Source organism: Ochlerotatus camptorhynchus, unplaced genomic scaffold (assembly GCF_037179485.1).
Source record: "Ochlerotatus camptorhynchus isolate MF236.1 unplaced genomic scaffold, CSIRO-AGI_Acam_v1.1 ptg000840l, whole genome shotgun sequence".
Lineage (NCBI taxonomy): Eukaryota > Metazoa > Arthropoda > Insecta > Diptera > Culicidae > Ochlerotatus > Ochlerotatus camptorhynchus.
In genome coordinates, this window is record NW_027041300.1 from 655,630 (window position 1) to 675,011 (window position 19,382).

The following is a 19,382-nucleotide window of genomic DNA, read 5'->3' on the forward strand; positions in this document are numbered from 1 at the left end:
GGTGAAAGCATATACAGAATACGGGATAAAAAAAAATAAACATCATTACATCGTCTGCAAGGTCAATTTCTAACATTCGCTGCGATTTTCATGAACAAAGGATGATAGGAAATAGAACTAACATTCATTGTAATAAATTTTTGGTTTGCGTGAAGTAAACGGAAACTCTGAAACAAACGAACCGGCCGAAAACGAATACAAAACACAATATGCGTTACATGTATATGTTACACGGGTAATTCGAGATTTTAGAATAATTAAGTAACATGTACGTTCAATTATAATATTATCCTCTTCCCTCCATTATAATATTATCCTCTTCCCTGGAGGCTACCGAGAAATATCTAGAATGGTCAGCGTTAAACATAAATTTAAAAAAAAAAATGATTTCTGGATGGATCAATCAATAAATTATCGTACAAATATAGAAATAAAAACCGATCGATTAAAAACAAAAAAACAATGCAGGCTTGTTGTCCAAATTGAACGGACAATGTGGTTGCTGACTTTTGTTTAGCAACGCACCGGTAGGTCTAATTCACTCAACGCACTTAAATCGACCAAACCACTTACTACGCCGCTGACCACAATTTTCTATCTGCTGCTCTGCTGCAAAATGATCTTCGGTTCTTGGAAGAGCGGCATCGTTTGTCGCCGACAACCACAGAGCAGCTTTTGATGTGAACTATGCGCGGGGAAAGCCAACCATCCATCTGTTCCGAGAGGGTGTCAATTTATTGCATTTTTTTTCGTTTATAAGTTGACCGGAAAAAAGAGATTTTTTATCTGGAAGCGTTTAGTGATTATTAAAGTTTTCTCTGGTTTCCTCCCGAAAGTGTCCCACATTCCAATGTTGACAGAACCCGTCTCAGAATATAACCCAATCGAATAGCAATATGACGATGCTCATTGCAAGAGATAGAAAAAAAATAGGCGGGCAACTTCTCGTGTACCGCCACATGCTAATGAGCCTCGAAAAATCAACAACAGCACTTATTATAACAGCTACTTATCGAAAGAGTGTTTAACAACCAAATTAGCTTTCGTTTTCGGTTCGGTGTGTTGCGGGGAAGTATGAACCAAAACAGCCGTAAAAACATACACACGATCACATGGCGTGGCGATGGCAGTTGTAGGCCGCCAAACGGAAACGCCGGTAGCATTGAAATTAGCGTCATGTTTTATCACATCATCCCAACCAACCGGGCAGCATGCCACACACCACACCACATAAGCTTGAAGGTAGTACAGTTGTGGGTTTAGTTTGTACACCCACCACCCGCGGGCGCTTTGATTGAGCTTCGGGGCTCTGTTGCTGCAGCTCGATGTGACTGTGGGTTTTTATTATTCTCTCTGCTGGCTGGCTGGTTGGTGCCAGACTGGGGCCATGCGAGCGTAGAAAGTGAAATTATTTTTGATGCAGTAGCAGCAGCAGCAACAATTAAATTACGGTAGTCAACCGAAAAAACAGCAAGTCAACTGTTGGCGGGTGGAATTCATAAGCTGTGACCACAGCGGTGGCGGCTATTCGTGAGTGATTTTCGTTTAGGTGACGCCATAAAGCATTCCTCTGTTGGCGTCGTTACTCGGGGAGGGTAGGTAAATATGTTGCATTTTGCTTTATGGGTGAGTCGCGTGCAGAAATCGGAAATTAAGCCACATTGGAATTCGGCACTAGGGTGTGATTGCTGTTAAATTATAATTTGCATTCGAAATGAAGGACTTTATGACTTCTTTAGCGAAACTTGTTGCTAATATATGAGTATCAAATAATGAATTTGCATATTTTTGCACACAATGGGATGTATTACGTTATTTGTAAAATTGGTTTCCTTATTTAATCAATGGCAAATGAATATTATGTAAGATATCGATGGATATTGCACGATTTTTTTTTCTACTCAGGAAATATGCAAATTTTATTTTATGTATTATAGTGCTGATAAACCACTTATATTGCCTTTAGGCTTTTTTTGGCTTGTGTTACTTGGATAATATCCAATGGATATGTTTTGGTAAAAATGAGAGATGAACCAGCCCAAGGCTGAAAATCTCTCTAATAAAGCAAAACAAAAAAATGTTTTGGTAAAATCTGTTCGGTTGTGTACATAGTATCACTTCACAATAATGCATTTTCTGACAACAGATATACATTTTCGCAACATTTAAAAGGAATTTAGAACAAACTGTTGAGAACTGGACTGTTCGTTGAGAAAGACTTGGTCGCTTTAAGTCTTAAGTTCTTTTGACTCAAGTTCTCAAGGCAATTGGGACCCTGGCACACTGGGACTTTTGTTGGACAAAAATCGTAGCGCCCCGAACTCGGTTTAATTTCCACTGAGTTTTTATCTCGGACCGCACGGTTAGTTTTGTTAATGAGACCTTGAAAGAAATAGACGAGTAGGTATCATTAGCGCACGGAGATACTTGAGTATGTACTGACTTTTTAATCGTAGACCGACAAACTTGAGACCAACCGGAAAATCGATCGTCACCTGCGCTACCGTGGCAAGGAGAGGGTTTTTCGAGGGAAACTAAAAAACAAGAAGGCTCCTCGTCAGATCAATACCAGCTGGGAAAATCATCCTATGACAGAAAATTAAAATTGAAGGTTATAATTTTACGATGAAAACAAAAAATAATACGATAATCCGAGCGATTATCTAACAATCTATAAATAACATTTATCCATCGTCACGCACACGCAAAAAAATGATGACCGGACATTAGCCATAAATACGTTAGCAGTGGCGTCCCGTAACCTCAATTTTTATCTGTTTACCAAATTTCAAAACCAGATTTAATGCCACATTCATACTTGAATAATACACTTAATCTTCTAGTTTACTAGATATCTATCCATCGCAAGCAATATTTTGAAAATTGTTTATGTTTCGAGAGTTGGTGCACAGGTAGGATGAGGTTAAGGAAACGCCACAGTACGTTAGTCATACGGATGTTTGCCACCTACGGATGTACGATTGCCATAAAGACGATAGCCATAATAAACGATAGCCATAATGTAAGGTAGCCATAACAGACGTTAGACATAATTTATCATCGATTATTTTTAATCCAATTGCAATATGTATTTTGTCAACAAGCCCGAAAATGTAGTGTTGCCAAAACCAAACGGTTTTATTTTGAAATTTCAGAAGATTCATCTTCATGACTAAGACATTTTAATTTTATTAAACATTGTAACCGCAAGGAGCGGAAAATACAGTGTTCACTCGGCTGTCGACAAAAGCAGGCCACTCTCGATGTGTGCCACGCGATCGTCTGTTTTCTCGGCAGCAACCATTGCACAGTGGGGAAAAATCGACCCGGTTTCGTTTAGGGTTGACTTCGGGAAGTGGTTCGTTTTGCCCGATTTACCCCTAATTTTGTAAGAAAAATATAATTATCATCCAGAAACTGAACGTGATGCGCTTAGATTGAGCCAAAGTGAACTTAAACCTTGTTAGAAGAGCTGGGGAGTTAAATGGAGCTAGTTTTACTTTGATCAGACGTCAATAAGTGGTCCATTTTACTCTATATTCCCCTCAAACTTGAACAAACTCATATATCATGTGGTTTTATAGATTGGCGTCATTAATATTACACGCACTTGCGCTATAGTTATGTAAAAATGTCCGGAGAATCGAATGATGATGGATTAATATAAGTTTGAGTTCTGGTAATGGTTTGTTTTGCCCAATCTTCCCTCTAATTAAAAAAATATAGATTATTGTGAATTTCGCTCTAAAGTGGACCCCTGCGCTGAAAAAAATCCCTCAGAATTGTTTTCACTTATATCAGAAAATTTAAAAACTAATAATGTTTAAAATGATATCACTGATAGCATGTCAATATGATATCGTATTGCAAAATTTAATGGTGTTTTACATTCACAATGGTCAATTTTCATTGTTACTGGCTTGAGCGAAGAAAAAAATCTGAGGGATTATTTTCATCGCAGGAGTCTACTTTGGGGCAAAATGCGCAATAAATCAAGCGGAGATTTTAATTAGCATTAGCATTAGGCTGTCATCTGTTATGGCTATCATCTATTATGGCAATCGTACGTATGGCAAGCGTATTTATGACTACTGTCCGGTCACCCTATAAGGGGTTACCCAATTTGAACTGTTACGTTACCTGTAACGCGAAAAGCCTCCTTCCCTTCAAAAGTGTAACGGAAACAAAGATGTAAAAAACATAAAATCAAACACGTCCATTTTTCAAGCAAGATTAGTGATGACATTTTTTTACCTGTATTATCAAACATCAAATATAAGAATTCAAACATATGATTTTTTTTCTCTTTCTTACGTAAAGCAAACTTTAACTACCCCTTCTCTAAACACCTAATTTTTTTAATAGAAATCTGTAAAATTTTACCGAAATCTCAACAGCTGAACGTTCGGTAAACAGTTATCATAGTTTCTGTAATTTTTCACAGATATTAAAAAAAAGGACGAATGAATGAAGTCGGTTTATTTTGGTAATTTATACCAATTACAAAGTACTAGTATATACTGAGAAAGTTCATCTAAAACAGTAAGATGAGACCTGGTAAAATGCTTGCAAAAGCAAAGTGAAAAGCCTTAAATAATAAGATGCAGAATACTGGTTCCCAGGGATTAAATGTGTCCGTTTTTCCTAAATATATATTTTAGTTGTATGGAACTTTGAATAAGAATAATAGTAATCACCATTTAGAATAAACAAGTGCCTTGTGTAGTAGTACCGGAACCACAATAAAGTTCTGAATACGTACCTTGCTATTCACCAAGTAAACTGTATCCAGCCATGATTTTTGAGTAGAAAAGAATCCAACGTCGAAGAAATCCACGGACCATATTTTCAACGTCTCGTCGAACCAACTTTTCACTTTCACTGGAAGTTACTACAAAGAGCTGAATGAGACGAGCCTTGCTACGATCTGAGTTTAAACATATTTTCACAATATCACAATTCGTTAACATATATTAAAACTAAATTTAAAAAAAAATAAACAAACTTCAGTTCAAATTGTCTTAAAATGCTTTGGTTTTCTTTTGTTGATACTACCAGATGTCCTAGTTGCAGAATATTAAAAATTGTCCTAATTAATAAGAATATAAAACCCTATAATTCTCCCTTATCCTTAAAGCGAATTTGTCTGGTTTGTTTGCATTTAAATTAGTCGTTTGTTTTAAGTCCCCTGTGAAAAGTCGGTAAAGGCGCAGCTGCAAAGCAAGATCATGCTGGGGCGGCTGGGTTTGATTACCGGTCCGGCAATTTTACATAACTATAGTGCAAGTGCTTATAATATTAATGATGCTAATCTATAAAACCCAGTGTTCACTCGGCTGTCGACAAAAGCAGACCACTCTCGATGTGTGCTACGCGATCGGCTGTTTTCTCGGCAGCAACCATTGTGTGGTCCTCCTCATTGTTCTTCATCAGCAGTTCTTTCGGTCGATGCGTCGTCGACTTTGGAAAGCAACCGTTTCGTGATGAGTGTGTGAGTGCTGACCACGTTTTGCGTTCATTGCTGCAATGGACGCGCTCTGACCCTCGTTGGCGTACAACAATTTGCCATACAATGAAACTACTGGAAGCGGCTCCAGTTCTGATGGAGGAGGCTTTTTGGATAGCGGAAGATAAAGTGTTTATTGTGTTGTACCTTTTGACTATATTTTTAAGATGTATTGTATAGTGACCAAGAATCCTCGGCTCTGTAAAGTTAATTCGGTTGAGCCTTACCAAATAAATTAATAAACAAAAAAAAAAAAATCTATAAAACCCCATGATGTAAGAATTTGTTCAAGTTTGAGGGGAACATAGGGTAAAATGGGGTTTTACAAAGATCACCATAAGACGGAGCTTGCACTATTCGATTCCTTGGATAATTCTACGATAATTTTGTGCATATAGGTTTATCCATTATAGTACCAATTTAAATTTCCACGTCATTTATATAGTTTTTTTTTTTTTTTAATTTGAGGGGGGATCGGGCAAAATAGCCCATTTACTGAAATCTGACCAAGACGGGGCCATCACCATTCGATTCTCCGGGCATTTTTACATAAGTACAGTGCAAGTGCGTGTAATATTAATGACGGTATGAGATATATGAGTTTGATCAAGTTTGAGTGGAATATAGGGTGAAATGGGGTTTTACAGTGGTCGCCACATGGCGAACTTTGCAACACTCGATTCCTTGGATAATTGTATAATAGTTTAGTGCATAAAGTTCAATATTTTGTCCGTCAAATTCTGCTTACCGAGTCTTTAATCTTGTTTTTATAGGACAAGGGGAAATCGGGTAAAATGGACCACTTATTGACGTCTGATCAAAGTTAAACTAGCTTTATTCATCTCCCCAGCTCTTTTAACAAGGTTAATGTTCACGTTGGCTCAATCTAAGCGCACCAAGTTCAGTTTCTGGATGATAATTATATTTTTCTTCCAAAATTAGGGGTGAATCGGGCAAAATGGACCACTTCCCGAAGTCAACCCTAAACGAGACCATCACCAATCGATTCTTCGATTTTTTTTTTCACATAAGATAGGCTATTTTGCAGGACTCCTACCGTGCGCCGTCTGATTAAGTGGGATTTTGGGTCGATTTTTCCCCACTGTGGTGTGGTCCTCCTCATTGTTCTTCATCAGCAGTTCTTTCGGTCGATGCGTCGTCGACTTTGGAAAACAACCGTTTCGTGATGAGTGTGTGAGTGTTGTTCATGTATTGCGTCCATTGCTGCAATGGAAGCGCTTTGCCCCACGATGGCGTAACTGCCATACAATGAAATTACTGGAAGTGGCTCCAGTTCTGATGGAGGAGGCTTTTTGGATAGCGGAAGATAAAGTGAAGCTAACAACCCAATTTCATTACTTCATTATGATGGCTACCAAGCCTTTGGGGATTTTCCTTATAAGAGAGTTGAATAGATTTTTCTCCTTTAGTTTACTTAAATCTTTGGTTTTAATTAGTTAGGTAGGTTCCGATTCAACACATTGTAGTTTCATTTTTATACCTGTGATCTTGACTTTTATACCTAGGGGATGAGTAGTTAAGGGGGTTAGATTTTGAATAGTTCTTTAGTGGGAATGACACTGATGAAGACTGCACATTGTAGTCGAAATACGTATCTGTCATGGATACCAAAATTAATTAAGTGGAATAAAATGGAAGATAACCTTTTTTTGCTGTTTTATTATATAAGGAAGATAAAGTGTTTATTGTGTTGTACCTTTTGACTATAGTTTTAAGATGTATTGCATAGTGACCAAGAATCCTCGGCTCTGTTAAGTTAATTCGGTTGAGCCTTATTAAATAAATTAATGAACAAAAAAAAGGAGCGAAAATACATAATCGAACCCCGTCCCAAAATCGAACGGCTTTGTGGTTTTGTTACCAAAATCGAACCATGCCAAATTCGAACGGGTACTGTACTCACAAATATTTTTTTTCTTTAGAAAAATGCAATGGAAATGCACAAATTATTTCTTGCTTTAAGTTGACTCCTTCTTTATACTATGAGTCAGTGGTTCACAAACTTTTTTTCAATTGCAACCAACTTTTAGAAATTGTATAAGCTCGCGACCCACCAATATTGTTATAGTTAAAATTTGAGTTATGTTAAACAGTTTTCAAATACGTGAAAATTGAGGCTTCTAGAATAGGCCAAATAACTCTTAAAACGTCAAAAACTACCAAGAATCTACAAATAAGTCCTAAAACTTTAAAAATTTATCAATACCAAAAATGAATCGATCCACCAAAATGACCCTAAAACACCAATAATGTCTTGAAAACGCTAAAAATATCATTTAATCGCCCTAGAAAGCCTTAATAGCCAACGTCTGATAGTGCTGTGGTTGGGGGTAGTCACGGGTAGTCGACGATTACTTAGCACCAGACTAAAAAAAACTTTTATTTATTATTGTCATCAGTAAAAGCGTTAACGAATGTTGATCACGAGAAGCGAAGTCAAATAAAATCGCAATCGAATTTGGATCACGAGAAGCAAGGACATATTTTACTTTGAAAAGCGCAAACGTTCGTGATTTGTCCCACGCGCACATGTCGCAAAACAGACATTTCAATCGTCGTGGGAGTGTCCCGGTGGACCGTCAAAAGGGTTTTAGACCGAGAAAAGAAAGGACAACTATCCGCGAAGGTGGCCGAAGGTCGTCCGAGGTCAGCTCGGGTTCCGAGGGTTATCGCTGCTATCAAAAGGAAGATTCGGGTGAATCCAGTGCGTTCAATAAGGAAAATGGCAAAGGAACACGAGATCAGTAACTTTACGGCACGGAAGATCGTAAAGGAAGATTGCGGGGCGAAGTCGAGGGCACGGAAAAAAAACTCACATGATTACCAACCGTATCCGGGAGCTACGAGTCGAACGGTGCAAGAAAATCTTGAACTTCCTTAAGCGAAAAAAAATCCGGTAATCCTGTTCACCCACGAGAGCATGTTTACCGTCGATCCCGTATCAAATTCCAAAACCGACCGGTATATTAGTTCTCCTCCGGTAAAATACGTGGCCGACGAGCACAAGAACGTGTATCTGACCAAGCATCCTGCTAGCGTTATGGTGTTTGGACTGGTGGCTTCCGATGGGACCCGGTGTTCATTCCAGAAGGCGACAAGGTCAACACGGAGGTCTACATCGAGATTTTAGTAAGTATGTTCTTGCGTGGATCAAAGAACAGTACAGTCCGAAGAAAAATGTTGAATTTCAACAAGATGGGGCTCCGTGCCACACCTCGAACCGCACTCAGAAGTGGTTGCAGGAACATCTTCCGTTCTGGGCGAAGGATATGTGGCCACCATCCAGCCCCGATCTTAATCCGCTGGATTACTCAATATGGCGCGTCATGAAGGCCAAGGCCTGTTCTAAATGCCACACGAGTACAGCAAGCCTCAGACAAACATTGACCCGTACCTGGAGATAAATGGATCCAGACTACATTATTGGAACCTGCTGTGCACTCCAGAAGCATGTAGAGGCCGTAATTGCAGCAAATGGAAACTAGATCGATGATAAACATAGTTTAATACTCTGGGAAACATCCTCCCTTTGAATAAATAAAAAAAAAACTCAAAAACGAAATTTTTTAATTTTTTTTTTAAGTTTGACATTGCTTAATGGTGCAAACATTATCACGCATACGGTATTCCTGTTTCTATGCTACATAATGGATATGTTTACAAGTAATCAATTCATCAATAGAAGTGTTTGCAAGCAATCTCAAAAACCACTGTGTGTTTTTGTGTGAATCAGATAGCAGCATTGTAAATCTGTCAACACCATTAAAATTAATAACCGTTAAAACTACCCAATATTGTTGCAATCCTATTGATGACAAAAACCATTTGAAAGAATTTTTTATTGCAACTCACTTCGCATTCAGTCCCTCGATCTCTTCGGATTGCTCGGCCAGCGATGATTCCAAATCCAGATACGCTCCGTAGTCGCCGTCTTTGTACACTTGCAGAGCTGCATCGTCCAACTGAAACGAATAAATAAAGCAAAAAATAAGCAAGGAAGAACAAAGAACCATAAGAATGCTAAAATACGATGTAGATTTAGCACAGATTTATCAAAATCGAAAGAAGAAAGGCAAACATACACGCTTAAACCTCACAGACGATACACTAAACCAGGGGAAAAACAAGAACGAGTTTCAGCTAAAATTATGCAATCGCAACAAAAATAAACAAAACGAAATAAAAACCGTTGAAGTTGAACGACCTTCGCTAAGCCTCTCGATGAGACTGGGTGGATCTGGCGGAGGCACGCTCATCCCTATAGCCCCACCAACAAATGCGATGGTCTGCAAACTAATCTCCAATTAAATGCATTTAATTCCGTTTTTTTTTCGTTGTCTTTCTCCATGTTACTCGCCGGGCAATCCTATAAAATGGATTTTCTTTCTACGTGCAATAAAAAGAATATACGTACATCCATTTCTCGTTATTTTTCCCTCAACCTGCAATCCGCTGCAATGTGAACTAGCTCCTAAGCCCAGCTCTAGACGCGACTAGGAAAGGGCATTGTTTTCCCAACCAAGAATGTGCCGTTTGGGGTCTTTCACACTGTTGAGAGGATCGTCCCCGAGCACCATTCTGTTTTAATGTGCAATTCCTACATTACACCATCGGTGCGCCGGACACTAATTCTATGAGAAGGCCACAAGGCAGTGCCATAGGAACACCATGTAGAAGATATTGGTGACGACGAGAAATAAAGGAATGAAAAAAAAAAACTGCTCTAATGATTTTCAACAACGACACCTTTTTCACGTAATGAGCCACCATCTGAGAAGCAGTACTACGAAGATCGAAAAAGAAAACTAAGCTACGAGCTTGAAGGTCAACTGGACGCACCTTGGCCACATGTGTTAGGAGGGGAAGAAAGCGTTTAATTGTCTCACGGTTTGTAGATCTTTGGGAACTACTTGAATTCGTGGACTTTCACCTGTAGTTCTGGTCGTGAACGCTATGCGTTTGTTCTGCTGACAAGCATCATTGCCCATCGTTTTGTAGTTTTCAAGGAAGACAGTTTAACAATCTTCAAAAGGGTAACCACGGTGGGCAGGAGCATCAAAGTTCAAGAACGTGAGTAAAAATGGCTTGTTATTGTTTTGAACTGTGATGAACTTTAGGCTTTTGGAAGAGGTGTGCGTGGAAAGTTGTAGAGCTGGAGGAAGCCACTCGAGTTTTCTGTTTTTGGGGCTTGAGCCTCTGGGAGGTTTAGTCTACCAAAGTATTTTGGAAATAAACCTTTAAATTGTAATTTGATAACGTATAGAAAAAGGACTCGTAATCCAACAGTCCAACAGTAGTGTAAATTTCGTTACTCCAATTATCCAACATATGCAAGCGTCAATTGTGGTTGTGACATAAAGTTCAATTAAATACAAAAAAAAAATAAACAAGTAAATTCATAACATATGTTTTGGTACTGGAACCCTAAATTTGACATGAATTACCGGAATCTTAACCACTGTATTGTTCGTAGAATACAGGCTTTATGGCTACATAAAATCTAAAACTCCACTATAATGACAAAATTTAATCGATTGAAAAAGGTTGCTGAATGCGTTTTAAATTATTTTTGAGAAATCTTAATAGATTCCGGTAAAATGTTTCTGAAGACTTTTATTATTTACTAGCTGAGTGTGCCCGGCCTTGCTCGGAATTCAATATTAGTTTTATGCACCGATTTAAAAAAAAGTATGCTATATTTTTCTGTTTCATTTGTATGGGAGCCCCCCCTTACAGAGGGGGAGGGGTCTCGAACCATAATAAGAACCTTTCCGGGCCCCAAAAAACCCTGCATACAAATTTTCACGCCGATCGGTTCAGTAGTTTCCGTGTCCATAAGGGTCAGACAGAAATTCATTATTACATTACAAGAATGGCTCTAAAAATCTGCTATTTATCAATTTTATCTAGATGAACGCGTCATTGGGACGGTACTAATGAATATTTTTGGTCGCTATTGAAAATTTAGTCGATTGCTGAATTTATCTATGGGCCCAAATTAGGGGCATTTAGGCCGAAATTACATCGATTTCCCCTATGTGAAAAATCAAAATCTTGACAGACAGACAGAAATTAATTTATATATATATATAGATTAGTGCATATGCTCTGTTTTGTATTGTTCTATATCGAAGGGATGTTTGAATCAACGGAAGAAATGGTTGTGTTTCGATTTGGATGGCGAATTCACCCAATATTATAAACCTCCACGTGCAGAGGGATAGTTTATTTCTTGTAACAATGGATGTTGAACTAACATTTCGGATGACTGTAAGGACGAGACTGGTGCCGTTTTTGATCTTAAAAGTACTGTTTCAACGGAGTATGTTCACTGTGGATGGATTGCACTAATCCCAAGCCCCGCTCATTTAGCACTTTGTGCGGTTTTGTTGGATCTGATCAGTCGCAGTTGCTGTCGATGTCACCCTCATTAGATTAGAATGCTTATAACATCAACTCGATCATAAGCTGTGTGTCGTGGAATGAGGGGCTAAGTCTTCTGCTCCCGTTTTTTCCTAGTGAACAGAAAATCGTGAGTTCCCAGGCCCTTCGTTATTAGAAAATTTTAGAATCACATTTATTGCTCACCGTGGTTGTGCGACACTATTGAGTCATTGTCGCCGTCACCGGGTTTGAATGGATTCAACAACAACTCGATTATAATAAATGTATTATATGAAGGGACTTGTGTTCTTAGAGTGACCGTTTTTGTTAACTGAGCAGAATATCGTGGGTTTAATCTCAGGTTTCTTCTTGCATATGAAGTCGTAGGTTGCTTTGTTTCATAACATGAACAAATCATTTAAATTCAGCGTACCGTTTACTAAATAAAACGAACCCTGGTGCAAACCCAACTTTGTTATCCATCATCGCAGAGATTTCTTGTGGAAGTGTAAAGGATTTTTTGGCATCCAACGAAGCGAATATCACGTCAATCAATTCCATAAAGGGTGGAACGAACAAAAAGTAGGCACACAAAAGTAAGTGTAGTAACATATTGTTGATAAATTAATCATCTGTTTTATGTCACTCTGGCACCTTACTCTCACATGAAGCTCTGATATTGTTATGTTCACTCTATGTTTTGCCAAATACGCATTCACGGAGTTTGAGGTTCACCTCTTCCATCAAGTGTTCCGCAACCTTATTGTATTGTTAAATTAAAACATTTTTGGCTTGATTTTTGTTTGTTTTGTAATGTCAACTTATAACTATGTCCAGGGAAGTCGAGAAAATATCCAATCCGAAACATTTCCTAGATGGGACCGGGAATTGAGCGGTAATATTATACCTTTACTGACTACTCCATCTGAGGCCCCTCATCTCCTGTCATCCTTTACAAAAAATAATACCAGGGCCGGAAATGGCAGGTATGTAAATGTACTATTATAACGATGAAATGTTCCTTTACCTTCTGATAAAAGCTCAATTTCTGCGTAGCTAGTCAGGTGAAACGTAGTGACGGGCAAGCGTTTTTTGCTCAAATTGCTCATTTGTTAATAACTTTTAACTCACTTCACGCAACATGGGAAGCAATCGATAAAACAGACTTCTGGGGTGCATTTAGAAGAAAAGCAGTTCTAAATTTTTGAGTCCCAAAGACGAATTGAGAAACAATTGCTGTTGATGTTGGACTATCAATGAAAAAACTTATTCTTGTGTATTCAAATGTTGCGTATTCATATCTACAGTGAGCTCAGATCCTACTCTATCAATTGTTGCAAGATAAACCATATTTCGTCAAGTGAGTGCAAATGTATTTACAAATGATCAATTTTTGCGAAAAATATGGTATGCCAACCCTAGAAGCTTCTAAAACAGGCTTGCCTGAGGCTATGCTACTCTGACTAAAAGTACGCAGTAATTTAGCATTTCCGGAGAACTTCGAGATTAGGGCGTAATTGCTTTGGTAAACAAACACTTCATTTGACGATTTCTCGTGAATTAAAGCTCAATCTAAAAAAAACTAACAACACAAACAGGTAGGTGAATGGTTCATCTATCATTTAGTATAGTTTGTGCTCGAGATTTTTCTTTTATTCGCGAGAAATCAGCGTTTGACATGTTTGTTTACAAAAACAATTACGCCCAAATCTCAAAGTTTTCGGGATTTTTCAAATGGTTTAAGGAAAATTTCATTGTATAATGGTACATTTGTATAGCATTTTCTAATTGACCTGCATTCAGGCGCGACCGGTGCAAGTATGTATTACCTTTTATAAAGTAAACCATGGCCCACTTAGTAATGGAATAAACTCTTTTGCTTATTACAGCGCTCCTAGAAGACGTTTTCGGAAGCTTTTGACGTCTATTTGTTGGCAACAACTTTAACAATAACAGTGTATTAGTCTAGTTCATAAAACGCTCTTGTTTAGGAGACAGTCATCCTGCAAGAGGAGCGTATTAAAAAAATTGTCGCAGTCACCTGGAAAATCTATCGTGGTCCGCATCCAAGCTGACTAAAGTGTTGAATTTACCTATGTAGTTTTCGTTTTTGTTCAGTTTCAACCCAGTTTTGCACCAGTATCAACATAACTACTGTCAAAACGTTTTTTTTATTCGTACGGGTTGAACTTAGTTCTTCAGTAGTTTGAACTCCAAAATTGATAGGTTCGCACTGTAATTTTTCACAGTTTACTGATAGGGTTCACCAACATAATTGCATCTGAGCTGTCAAACTGTGCGTTGTTGGATTGTGAAAAAATCTTCAACATAAACATGCAAAACGTTGCTTCTGCAGTTCAGTTATTGGAATTGGAATAGGAATCGGAATCCGATTCCGATTCCGACTTCGATGAACACATTGACCATTATCAGAAAACCGAACAACAAAAAATGTCGGGTCAATAATTTTGTCAGAGACGTAGTGGAGCATTTCTCGGAGGAAGTGGTAATATTATAGATTATGATAATATGATAATATGCAGCCGGTAAACGGAAGTCAGTTCCAAGCGGCATTGTTATCCGTTTTGAATTTGCATCATAGGCAAGCAATATATGTTTATTTCTAGTTCCGACGTCGCTTTCGGTTCAACAAAACCACAGCCAAGACGATTGTTACGAGATACGCGGAATCCGGATTCCTTCGTTCAAAGTCAGGTACTGGACACAGGAATGTGAACGAGCAAATGTATGCTTTTTTATTGTAAAGATTTTGGTTTAGCATTTAAATAGTCATTTTTATTTAATAATTACTTTATTTTTACAGGCTCAATCGAATAAACTTTACAGAGCCGAGTTATCCTTTCCGTTATACATTATTACTGTCTTATATTTAAAGTTAAAGGAACTGGACCGAGTACTCGCGGTTGTCTCGAGGTTAGTTGAGATTAACAATTTTTTGGATGTGAAAAGGGAAGAAGGAGGTTTGAAATGTGGTTTACGATACAAATATTTAATTAATCCTAAAACATGAATATTTTTCTATTCATCTTGAAAACAGACATTGTGAAAAAAAACCCACACGTTCAAAATACAAACTAAACACAAGGTTAATCAAACTTACAATCTAAGATTAATATTCTTAAAGTAAACATATACGAGTTTCATAAACTCCAGATCGCGTCTAGCCAAAATATCTCGAACTGGAACATTAGGTTGTCTACCTCGAGCCCAAGGGAATCATAAAAATGTGATCTGACTTCACGATACTCCGCACAAGACCAAAGGATGTGATCAGCGTCCTGGTAACCTTGTCCACATTCACAGAATGCTGTGTCTCAACCCCACACGGAACAAGTGAGCGTTTAGACAATAGTGATTGGACATGAGACGAGACATCACGCGTATGAAGTCTCGACCCAAGTCCAACCCTTTGAACCATGCAAACTTCGACACCTTAGGGATAATTGAATGTAGCCATCGTCCCAAGCTCCCTTCACTCCATTGACGAGTGACTGCTGACGATAAATAGAGAAAAATTCACTATAAGCGATTAGTCGATCATAAATGTCGCCTTCCGCTATGGAAGGCGATATTTGTGATTGCTCAATGAGAAGGCGGATTCACTTGCGAAGGTGGGCGCTATGCCCACCTTCGCAAGTTAATCCGCCTTCTCATTGAGCAATGCGAAGGGACCCACGCGAAGGTGATGATGAAAGAGCGCACGGATGAAGCACTAAGCAGTTCTCGTATTTTCAAGAGAAAATACGAGAAGTGCTTTACCGGCCTAATGGAACGGATAGCCTCGACAGAACTGAGACTATCCGTAAAAATAAAGTAGTGGTCTGGAAGAAGTGAAGCAATAGTTTCCAAAGTGTAGTGAATTGCTGCCAGTTCAGCCACATACACAGAACAAGGAGCTTCAAGTTTTCGAGAGGCGCTATGAAATTCATTAAATACACCAAAACCAGCGGACTCCTCTATTAGAGATCCATCTGTGAAAAACGTTCTCGCAGAATCAACATGGCCAAACTTTACAGAGTATAATGACGGAGCAATCATAGGACGATGATGCTCTGGAATTCCGTGGATTTCCTGCGTCATAGATAAATCAAAATTCACTGAATTGCCGAAATCGGAGAAGACTACACGATTAGGAATTAAATTGTCATAATGCTGAAAGATTTTCAATATGTTTTGACTTTACATGAATCCCCTTTAGTGAGAGAGGATGTGTTTTAAGTGCAGTCCGCAATTTATCGTCCTCCATCCAAACGTGCTGATTTTTTAGCTGGCAATAGATACATGCACACAATGATGTAGTCAGGTTTTGAATTAGGGGGAGGGGCAAATCATTTTTTTTTTTATGCAGAATTAGGTTAGACGCCGATTAGCTGAACACCATTATACCGAACGCTATTATACCGTATGGATTACTAGGTCCATCATCATTTAATCGAAACTGAATTTTCAGTCATACTTCGGCATATGTCATCGGTATTTTATGAAGTGGTATGAAAATACTACATGTTTATAAATAATTTATCCAGGATGCCAGAACCATTCAAATTTCTAGGGATTGTCGTCAAGTTTCAATTTTTTTTTTTCTAGTCGTATTAAATTTAAGTTAATTTTAGGTCTTACAATCCTCTGGTTTTCCAATCCTGGTTCTTTTATCCAAGCTATCTCATTCAAAATATTGATAAAGATGACGGGAATCGTGCTTAATAACATTAGGAAGGAAACCCGAATTTATAATAAACCAGGGTGGAAATGGAATTTTTAAAGGAATCGTAAGCTTTCAAGAAATTAAGATCCAAAGAATATGTAGATTGTTTAAGGTTATGAACTACTGTTTTCGATTTCTGAATTTTATCGTCACCAGACAGTGACAGATTCTTACAATTCGATTTAATTTAAATTTTTCCTGCTTCGGTAAATGTTGAGCTTTTTGATTTTTTTAAACCAAGGCTAATAAAAGGATCACAACCTTGCAATAACATCCCTTTTAATTTTGTACATGAAATCACCTCTAAACGATTAGTATTTAGAAAATTTAACCATATATTGTGACTTTGACAATTGAGCAAATCAAAATGATAAAACATCTTTAGTATCCCTAATTTAATCAAATTCTCAATAAATGAATAGTTATAAAGATGTTGCGCGTTTTTTGCATGAATTCGGTGAACGTTCATTGCTTAAAGATTCCTTATTTTTATCGAAGACATTGCTGGTTCCTTATCTCATCTCATCTATTTATCTAAAAAAAAAGACTTAAAAAAATATGTTTGTAAACATAGTCTTGGTAGAGATGTACCATTTTATTCGATGTTAGTTTTTCCATAATCAGTAAAGTAATTAACTTGTACAGTTGTTCGAAACATTTTATTTTAGGTTTTTCTTAAAGTATGGCTTAGGAATTAGATAAAAAAAAAATGCATTTATGATTGTTTGTTTTTTACCATCCTGGAATAAAGCTTAATACAAAAGTAGCAAAATTCGACAATTTAATTTTGTTTTCCACCAATTGTGATGTTTAAACAAATATAGTAAAGTAAAATTTCTGACACACTAGAAACAATTTGGATTTTAATTGGAATTCCATTCAAATTTTAACCATCTGCTGGAATTTTTTTTTAATTCTATCTATACTATATTCTATCTATCTACTGAAAAAACGTGAAACTGCAATAAACAAGTAACAAAGTGTTTGACAGCTATCTCCACGCGATGTCACGTACACCAACATACCAAACACTCTTCAAACTGAAAATGTTTTTTTTTTTAATTCCAGAGTCAGGTTAACACTAACCCAGGTTCAAAAACGCCACTAGAAACACCGTATGGCGCGTTCTCAAAACGAACAGGGAAACCTTGAAGACGAATCGAAAGCCTCAAAGTAAACGCCCGAGTGAAACTGCCTACCGTCAGCTCCATGGAAAGGTTGTGAGGTCCATCAGAAGCCGTCCGTAGTACAGTGCAGCGAATTCACTACCGCGAAGGCTTACAGGCATACCGCGCCAGTAGGCAACCAAATGGATCGCTCAAGCAGAATGCCGTGAACCCGTGCTCGAAAGCAGTATAACGAACTGCTGACCAAGTCCGGTGGGTACATACTTAGCGATGATGAAACCTATGTAAAGGCCGACTTCGGACAGCTTCCAGAACCAAAATTTTACAAAGCGAAGGCTCGAGGTGGTGTCCCTGGCAGATTAAAACTTGTTTTTGCAGATAAATTCGCACACAAATATATGATCTGCCAGGAAATTTGCAGCTGTAGCCAGAAGACAAAGATTTCGGCACTGAGAAAATGATGCACTCGGAGTTTTACAAAACCGAATGTCTCCAGAAACGAATTCTGCCTTTCATCCAGTCACATGATGGTCCGGTGATATTCTAGCCGGATCTTGCGAGTTGTCACTACAGCCGGGATATACAACAAAGGAGTCCAGTTTATTCCGAAAACCCTCAATCCACCCAATTGTCCCCAGTTCAGGCCCATTGAAAACTACTGAGCAATTATGAAGAGTAAACTGAAGGTGAAACAGTCATCAATACGGCAGCGCATATGAAAAATTGGTGGGACAAAATCGCCAAAACAGTGGAAGAGACTATTGTGCGCGGCTTGATGGGTCGTATTAAGGGAAAATTTCGAGAACGAATAACTCGTTTCGATTTTTTTTTCGTTTTCAAATCCTTTAATTCAAATCCGAAACAAACCCAAATGATGTTGTTCCATAACTAAGTGACCCATGCTTTATGAGATCATTAGATTTTAGAAATTTAGAATGAATGCTAGTCCTAAGCATTACCTTTCATTGAATGTCATGACAGTTAATCTGGCAATAACGAAATAGCAACCGCGGGTGGTTAATCATGGTCATGCTCTCGCTCTTTATTGTTATGCTTTATGTAGTGTCTCGATACCTTCTTAAGTCGATGGTCCCATAAATACCGTGTAAGGGAGAGTGGACTATATGTAACGATATGATAATCAATTTAGTTTATTCATATGTTATCCTTATTGTTTTTTGCCATAGCTATATTGCTGCTGAACGTAATGAATTTAGTTAAGATAAGAAAAAAAACAATTTGATTACATATTTAAAATATTGAGGCAATAGATACTTCCATGAAATAGGATCACTTTTTCATCTCTTCTACACCGGTTCATGCCAACACTGCAGTGAACTATGATGGTGTAGAAAATAATTAATTTGGATCTCTTGCTGTCGTCGTCCAGTGTTCGATAACCGATTAAATAATAGCTTCATTGAGCCCTGGTAGGCAGGCTGTAGGCGAATTCGTCATTCATAAATCAGAAAATTGCGTCTACACGTTTCCGCACCACTGTTCGAATGCTATGCCAAATCAAATGCAGAAGGCAAAAAATACCCACGCTGCACTTGATTAAACAAGCCTTTCGATTGAGGCACACAATTATGAGTAAAATACATATAAATATAGAAAA

The 19,382-nt window shown here is 38.0% G+C and overlaps 2 protein-coding genes across 7 annotated transcripts in view; one reads left to right on the forward strand and one right to left on the reverse strand.

The window, feature by feature from the left end:
- LOC135715273 (band 7 protein AGAP004871) overlaps positions 1 to 19,382 on the forward strand; it is a 609,777-nt gene that overhangs the window by 455,703 nt on the left and 134,692 nt on the right. The window lies entirely within an intron of this gene.
- Positions 1 to 19,382, reverse strand: part of Fhos (Formin homology 2 domain containing) — a 290,675-nt gene that overhangs the window by 103,576 nt on the left and 167,717 nt on the right. For all 6 annotated transcript variants that reach the window (XR_010519023.1, XM_065238599.1, XM_065238600.1 and 3 more), the window contains one exon: positions 9,380 to 9,489. Coding sequence is in view for 5 of the 6 variants with exons in the window: in XM_065238599.1 (XP_065094671.1) it covers positions 9,380 to 9,489 (110 nt within the window). In the remaining variant the exon portion in view is untranslated. The remainder of the gene's footprint in view (positions 1 to 9,379; positions 9,490 to 19,382) is intronic.